This window comes from Guillardia theta (genome assembly GCF_000315625.1).
Source record: "Guillardia theta CCMP2712 unplaced genomic scaffold GUITHscaffold_74, whole genome shotgun sequence".
Classification (NCBI taxonomy): domain Eukaryota; class Cryptophyceae; order Pyrenomonadales; family Geminigeraceae; genus Guillardia; species Guillardia theta.
Window position 1 is genome coordinate 351,510 of NW_005434600.1, and position 7,238 is coordinate 358,747.

Below are 7,238 nucleotides of genomic sequence, written 5' to 3' on the forward strand. Positions count from 1 at the left end.
TGGGTAGACAGGAACGACATCTAGAACGAACAGACGTGTCATCGTTGAAGCATCATGAGTCATCCCTGACATCCTTCTGCCTCATAGTCTCGATCATCGTCTCGATCTGTCTTGAACATTTCACTCGCTGCTCCTCGCAGTTCTCAAGTTGACTTGTCAACGCTTTGACCTGAAAAAGACGAATGTTTTACAGCAACGCTTTGTCGTGAAAGAATTTGCCTGCTGCTGCTCTGATCGTAAAACGATTTCATCCCTGGCGTGTTGCCATGTACAGAAACAACTCTTCTTCATGCTCATCACAAGTTTGTTCTGCAACAACCATCCTTTCTTGATCAACATTCTTGAACGAGATGTTCTGAAGCTCCAAACAGAAATGACATGCCAACTAGCGAACTTCCGTCGTGAAGAGATCAGTCTGCAGAGCCTGCGTGAGGACAACGATCAGCGACGTCGATGATGTCAAAATGTACAACATGTCAAAGTGTACAACACCTGATCCTTTCGCTCCTTGCCTTCGTTGCAAACCATCGAAGCTTGCAGAATGAAAGCAGAGATGCTCTTCTTTCACTCCTCAACACCTTTCTCTTCACTCGCACTTCTGTCCTCCAACAACGAAAGAACACAAAAAGTTGAGCAGAGAGTTGAAGTCTCTTGCCTGTCCCTCTGAACCCGTGCAAGCTCCTCATACCAATCAGCCGCTGTGAATGAGACCTCGGGACGAGGCAGCAAAGATCTCGCAACCGAGACATGCGGCAGAGGTTGTGATGAAACATCTGAGATGAGTCAGAGATGAAGAGGGTAAAGAGAGTGTTTGACCTGAAACATGAAAGCAAGGCGGAGATGACGGACATGATGAGTCAGTGACGAAGAAAAAAACTTGTTCTTCAATCTCTCTGCGCAAACAAATCTCAACGTTGCGCAAGGAAGCAAGAATCGACAAGAAAAACAAAGATAGACAAACAAGGGTTTTCCAAGGAGAGCAATACTGACTTCTCACGCAGAAACTCAACAGGTGCTGGAATGTTTGCCGCTTTGTGATCAGCTCAACGATGCATCTGTTCACTTTGACAACCACTTGCTGTTTCTGCGAAGAAGTGCTGAATGCAATAATGTGATAGGACCGCAACAACCTGCCTGAAACTTCAACCTCGCACCCTCCCACGTCTCCTCCGACTCTTCTCACTTGTCCAGTTTGTTTGCTGCTCTTGTCCTGCTGGTAGACGAGAGGAACATGTCGAACAGCCTCGTTTCTCTGCCCTCGCTCATGACACGTTTCCACTCCTGCACGACCCTTCCCTTCATTCTCAGTCTTCCAGCATCCATACACGTCCACATCTCCACCCTCAACCTCCTCCTGTTTTCAGCGGCAAGGTACCAAGTCTGCAAGATAACAATCTTCCTTCGCAACCTGACAACACACAAACAAGGATCAGACTTGCTTTTCAGAGACATTCCCTCCAAACTCACATGATAGCCTGACATCTCCACATCACCTTCCAACAAGAAAAGGCTCGTTTGCAGTTGAAGCATGCGAGGTAAGACGAAACTTTGTTCATCAGCCAAATTGTTCTTGACTCGTGCTGTCTTGCACATGACCTCCAGGATCGAAATACCAAGGCTACCACCTTGCGCGATTGGCACCTTGCGTGGAATGTTTGCAGCTGTTTCAAACATCCAATCTTCTCACTCCTCGTCTTCTTCGCGATCTCCATGTCAAGGAACAAGCTCCCTTGCATCGCACACAGTACATGTTTCCTCAGATCCGTCAGCTCCCCCGACATCTCCAGGAGAGACAACTTGTTCTCGTCCGATCTCCCTTCTACCGAACAATGCCTCTCCACTAGCTTGCATGCCGACGAAACGCTCTCCACCATGGTCGACACCCCTGACAACGATGAGCTGTCAGAGGTGAGAGGAGGAGGAAACTTGTTGACAACAAGTGCACTAGGAGTTGAGGCGAACAGATCAGTCCTCTCAGTTCTTACCGGAGATCGCCAACTTGAGCAAACGCCTCATGTCTTGGTGCATCGACTTTAACGAACGGCAGTCAACATCTCTCTCCCCATGGCCTGCCGGGGGCTGGAATCGGAACTTGAAAACGTCGGCTCCTCTGAAGAGATCGTCGTCTTCGAGCTCCGACAGACTCTCTCCGCATGCCTCGTCTTCGACTGCCCCTTGATCGCTCCTCCGGCAGGTCTCAAGGATGCTTCCAGGCGTGTCTGCAAGCATGCTGAAAGTACTACGTGCTGAACGTCATAGCAGCCCTGCCAGCATGTCAGGAACGCGATTTGACTCATGGCAGATGACTGTCTTCAACCTCGTTACTCCTCCCTCCTCCCTCCTCCCTCCTCCTCTCCTCCCTCCCTCTCCCCCCCTCCTTGACTTTGGTCGCTACGTTGACTAGCTTGCCAGAGGCCTCGGAATATCATTTATGACCCACCCCTTTCTGATATATACCCGGTTTATATACCCTGTTATTTCATATCAAAAGTACCCGTTATGTCAATATTAGCTCCACCCCCACCCCACTTTATGAGCCGTTTGGCGCCAAAAAAATTAAGCAAAACGGCGAAGGGGAGGGGAGAGGAGGGGAAGAAGGGGAGGGGAGGGAGAGGGAGAGGGAGAGGGAGAGGGAGAGGGAGAGGGAGAGGCAGGAAGAGGGTGACTGAGAGTGAGGGGAGGGAGAGAGGACGGAGATGGGTTGGGACAGATGGCAAAGGGAGCGAATGTGTGGAGTTTGAGAGCAACAAGCTGGATCAAGTAAAACGTAACAGGGAGAGATCGGAAAGAGACAAGGAGAAGATGAGTAAGAAGAGGAATTACAGTAACATCAGGAACATTTGATCGAGATGTCATAGTTATTGTGCGTAGCTAGACTCTTTGCCAAGGCAAGAAGAAAGTTTGGAAGACTTTGATCCAGCTTAATCGATTCAACCTTGTCTCAGCAACCTAGAACTGGAACAGAAACACAAATCAAGATCGACATGCGAGAACTCTTGACTGACTTTTGAGACCAGGAAAGTGCTCGAAATTCAACAGGTGGTACATCACCATTTCACACACACACTGCAAGGTTGCTGCGTCAAGTGTATAGATGTTGGACGGGAGACGTCTGACTATTAACGAACGAGCCGCCAAGTTGTTCACATCAGCAGGCTGCGGAGACTATGCTGCGGTGCAGGAGGTTCTGGAGCAAGACAAGGATCTGCTGAGGGAAGTAGATCACGACGGGCTGTTCGCGGGATGGAACTGTTTGCACTGGTGTGCGCAGCAGGGGCATGTAGAGGTAGCGAAACTTCTCATGGACGAGGCAGAGGTGTTGGGCATCGAGAGCCCGACGCTGGTGGACATGCAGGACAAGGTGCGTGAGGGTCGTGCATGCAGGAGGACGGTGATGGGGTTGAGTGCAGGAGGGCGATACCCCTCTGCACATCGCGGTGAGCTGGGGTCATGCTGAACTCGCGCGGATGATGATCAGCCGCAATGCCGACGTGAAGATCAGGAACGACAAGAGGAAGACAGCTCTCGATCTTGCTACGGAAGGTGCGGGTGATGAGATGGGGGGTATCAGCAGCTGTGTGTTTGATCTTTCCTTGTGCAAGCAGGGTTCAGGAAGCAACTCAAAGAGTTTGCGAGGATCTCGAGCGCATGACAGAGACGGAACTATCACCTCTCCCTTCATTCTTTAACAATCTAATTTCCTTTTACACTTGTATCCTATGCTAGAGCACAGTCTGCGTACTTGGCAAAGCAGCAGATGGCCAACAACAACCCAGCGATCACGCAAACAGCAGTGATCATAATCTTCTCGTTGAAGAACACACCCATAATTCCCGTAGGCTTCAAGGCCGAGACGTCGACATTCCCATCCTCTCCGCTGACTCCTTCGTGCTCCTCCGATCCCTTGGACCCGCTCGCCTGCTCAGGCTGAGCTGCTTCAGACTCTGAGGCAGCAGAAGCAGCAGGAGCAGGAGCAGGAGCAGGAGCTGCGGTTTCATTGCTGCTCTGGAGCATGTTTCCGTGTGCCATCTTGACCTTCATCATGGCGGCGTGCTGGCTCAGCTTGAGTGAAGGCTTCTGAATGCTCCTGGCCTTGAGCGCATCCTCCATTTTCTTGCTCGCTGGCTGTGCTGCTGCATGGGCGGCTTGAGGATGAGCAGGAGGCGCGGATGCCTTCTTCTTGGCGGCCAACGAGGCGGCTACTGACAGCGCATGCATCTTAGCCTTAGTCGAGCCTGTCAAGACCTTCTCTAGCCTTGACTGAGGGCTTTCGCTAGAGTGGTCGACCAGGGCGGTGATGGCAAGGACCATGGACAAGGCGCAGATAGCAAACATGATGCTCTTGCGGTTATTGCGCTGATCCACCTGGTGCTCGAGAGTGCTTCCATACTCCATCTGTTTCCCCGGGCCCTGCGACAAAACCACCATCAGTCTGCGAGTATAAAGCGAGCGACGGTTTGCAGGTTGCAAAGATGGGAAGAGCAAAATCAAAGATGAAGATTCCATGATTGCGTTGATGACAGGGGGAAGGAGAACACAGGGGGGAGGAGAACGAAGATCAAGATTAGAAGACGACTCAAGGAGATGGAGATCATGGATTCGTTTTTTTCCAAGACAACAGCAAGAGTTGGGGATATCGTTAGGAAGAACAACATCCCCTTTCAACACTCTGAGCCTGCAACATAATTCTCTCTACTTCATCACTGTGAATAATTCTTTCATCTACTATTTTAACTGAGCTTTACCTTCATTTACTATCACCGCCTCACGATCCCTCACACCTTCCTTGCAATGACACGCTCCCTTAATGTTAGATGTCCGCTTGCATCCTCGTCTCTCCCCACACCGAGCCATGTACAACTCATCTCATCAGCCCTCTGTGCTACTCGTCTCTGCCTCCCTCCATCGCGCTCCCCTCCCTCCAACTCCTCCTTCCTTGCTCACCATGACGCAGGGCGACGGGACAGCCGGCATGGATGATCTATTTCCGGACAGGAGGATTGAATAAGAAGGGGTGGCTCGGAGTACCCCAGGTCAATCCATGTGATGTACCGGGGTATATCTAGCGAAAATCGAGCTCAAAGTGGTGGGTAGGGTAGTATGAATCGAGGGTAGGGTGCTTCGTTACTCGACGAATTTATCAAATGCTAAAAATGATTTAAAATTATAAATACTGCATATTGATTGTACAACTAAAGAGGACAAGAAACTACTGTTGTTGAAATGATAGGAGTCATCAGTTACTGAATGAGATGTATGAGTAATAGTTTTTATACAAAATATTTTATATATAAAACAACTCAATACAAAAATTATTTTAATTTTAAAGATCACTTGTAGCCGAGCCAGCATGCTAGCGACTACGAGGATGGCTGGATGCATGGGGTACTCAGAAGGGGCAGTGGGGGGTACTTGTATGATGATAAGGGGGTAGTATTGGAAGGGGTGTTTTTAGCTATAATTGGTATGAAACAGAGGGGTGGGGTGGGGAATGGAACTGCCCGACAGGAATTCTGCCAAGGAAATGTCGTTGGCAAATGAAGTTTTCCGAGCATGCAGACTGAACGGAGGAAGCGGAAGGGGAGGAGAGCAGGGAGTGAGATGAGTAGATGTACAAGAGAGATACAAGGGAGAGAACGATTGAGGTGGTGGAGAAGGAAGAGGAGGTGATGGCGACTGCGGCGGGGGAGGGGGGGCAGGTGGGGAGGGGCAGGGGGATGCAAAAAGGGTGAAAGTTTTTAACGAGAGGTTTCAAAGTCACTTGTCTGCACGTCTGGTCCAACTTTGAGAGAGTTCATGTTTTGCTTTCCTTTCACAGCTTTCCAGCTTGTGAACATAGTTCGTGAAGTGATTGCATGTATGAGGGCAGCCGATGAGTTCGGATTTCTTCCAAGAAGCCCTTGGCAGCAAGAGAAAATCGACAGATGGAAATGTTCTTGGTGATGACGGAGAAAGACTATATTCGAACATGTGAGAATCATGCAGGATCAGGGAGAAGGTCGTCCACTGAGATGCTTCTCGAGGAGGTCGCGAGAGAACCCCACAAGCTCTATGTCAACCGATTGTGATGGTCTGACCACTGATGTTCCTACCATGAACTTTTGGACAGGATGAAATCACGAGGGGTTGGAGTTAAGGAGATGAAGGGAGAAGAAGCAAAGAGGAGGAGAATCAGCGCAGATGCAACTGAGAGGGAGGGAGCAAACTTTGTGACCAAGAGCACGGGGCAGGAGCAAGGGAGGGATACCGAGTTGGTATCCCTTCCCCGTACCAGCAGCTATCTCTCTTCCCTCGAGGAACCAGCAGCTGTCATTCTCACATGCATCTACGATGAGATAAGGACGTGGTAAGTTTGAAGTCCAACCAGCAGAGCCTCTTCCAGTACTGTACTCTCCCCCTCAAAGTTCTTTGACAGCGTCCCTGATATATATCCTTCTATCATGTTCTGCATGTTGATCCCTCAAACTTTGAACTTCTCGCCGTTCACACTTTGAACTTTGACGAGTCCTCAGACTGTGAACTTTGATCTCTCTTGTCCGTGGGACTGACGAACTTGTTCGCTCTCAGTGTGAAGGCGTTGAAGCGGACGGAGGGTCTGAACGCGAGGCCCCACCAGGGGTCCTTGCGGTCCACAAAGAGGAGGCAGGGGGGGTGGAGGATCTGAACAAGACAAGTCGATCAAGAACAAGAACAAGAACAAGAGCAAGAGCAAGAACAAGAACAAGAACAAGCAAGAACAAGAACAAGTACAGGAATGAGAATGAGAATGAGAACAACTTGATGATAATGATGATGATAATGATGACGACGACGACATTCTTGTCCTTGTCCTTGTCCTTGCTCGTGATCTTGTTCTCGCAATGACCGAAATAGCGGAGTTGGTGATCTTGTATGTAGCAGTGTTGAAGCAGTCGCTGCAAGTTGTTGTGCAATCGTGATTTCCTTTGTTTATGGCTCTTTTGTTGTTCTTTTGTTTTCACAAGATAGTGTAACTATCTTGTTCGCCTGGCCAACATTACGATCCAACATATTTCTACTTTGTTGACTCGTTGAAATACAACCTGAACGAATAAAACATCAGCACAAGATGGCGCGGAGCAAAGAAGAGGAAGGAAGAGATCGCAGATAGAGCAACAATAACACCACCACCTCCTCCTTCTCCTCCTCCTCCTCCTCCTCCTCCTCCTCCTCCTCCTCCTTCTCCACCACCACCGCCGCCGCCGCCGCCGCCGCCGCCG

General features: G+C 49.7%; 4 protein-coding genes across 4 annotated transcripts; 2 read left to right on the forward strand and 2 right to left on the reverse strand.

Moving 5' to 3' along the window:
• Positions 1-1,043: 1,043 nt before the first annotated feature.
• Positions 1,044-2,229, reverse strand: GUITHDRAFT_143392 (hypothetical protein; the record flags this gene model as incomplete). Its single annotated transcript, XM_005826538.1, has 6 exons — positions 1,044-1,130; positions 1,184-1,354; positions 1,376-1,408; positions 1,468-1,641; positions 1,749-1,885; positions 1,986-2,229. 6 exons carry the CDS (start codon positions 2,227-2,229, stop codon positions 1,044-1,046), a joined length of 846 nt encoding a protein of 281 aa, XP_005826595.1.
• An 865-nt stretch (positions 2,230-3,094) lies between these two features.
• On the forward strand, positions 3,095-3,652 carry GUITHDRAFT_114345 (hypothetical protein; the record flags this gene model as incomplete). Its single annotated transcript, XM_005826539.1, has 3 exons — positions 3,095-3,361; positions 3,411-3,549; positions 3,606-3,652. The coding sequence occupies 3 exons, from the start codon at positions 3,095-3,097 to the stop codon at positions 3,650-3,652; spliced, it is 453 nt and encodes a 150-aa protein (XP_005826596.1).
• Positions 3,653-3,667: 15 nt separating this feature from the next.
• Positions 3,668-4,978, reverse strand: GUITHDRAFT_164911 (hypothetical protein). Its single transcript, XM_005826540.1, has 2 exons — positions 4,945-4,978; positions 3,668-4,410 (listed from the first exon to the last, which is right to left on the reverse strand). Exons 1-2 carry the CDS (start codon positions 4,972-4,974, stop codon positions 3,718-3,720), a joined length of 723 nt encoding a protein of 240 aa, XP_005826597.1. The 5' UTR covers positions 4,975-4,978; the 3' UTR covers positions 3,668-3,717.
• An 889-nt stretch (positions 4,979-5,867) lies between these two features.
• Positions 5,868-6,882, forward strand: GUITHDRAFT_154395 (hypothetical protein). The gene is made up of 4 exons (XM_005826541.1): positions 5,868-5,939; positions 5,986-6,064; positions 6,110-6,346; positions 6,568-6,882. Exons 1-4 carry the CDS (start codon positions 5,873-5,875, stop codon positions 6,662-6,664), a joined length of 480 nt encoding a protein of 159 aa, XP_005826598.1. The 5' UTR covers positions 5,868-5,872; the 3' UTR covers positions 6,665-6,882.
• Positions 6,883-7,238: the final 356 nt, after the last annotated feature.

Coding starts and splice junctions, on each gene's coding strand:
- GUITHDRAFT_164911 (XM_005826540.1), bottom strand. CDS start 4,974: ATGCCGGCTGTCCCGTCGCCCTGCGTCATG. Junction 4,411..4,944: donor TCCCGTCGCCCTGCGTCATG/GTGAGCAAGGAA, acceptor GTTTTGTCGCAG/GGCCCGGGGAAACAGATGGA.
- GUITHDRAFT_154395 (XM_005826541.1), top strand. CDS start 5,873: ATGAGTTCGGATTTCTTCCAAGAAGCCCTTGGCAGCAAGAGAAAATCG. Junction 6,065..6,109: donor AAGCTCTATGTCAACCGATT/GTGATGGTCTGA, acceptor ACTTTTGGACAG/GATGAAATCACGAGGGGTTG. Junction 6,347..6,567: donor TACGATGAGATAAGGACGTG/GTAAGTTTGAAG, acceptor GTTCGCTCTCAG/TGTGAAGGCGTTGAAGCGGA.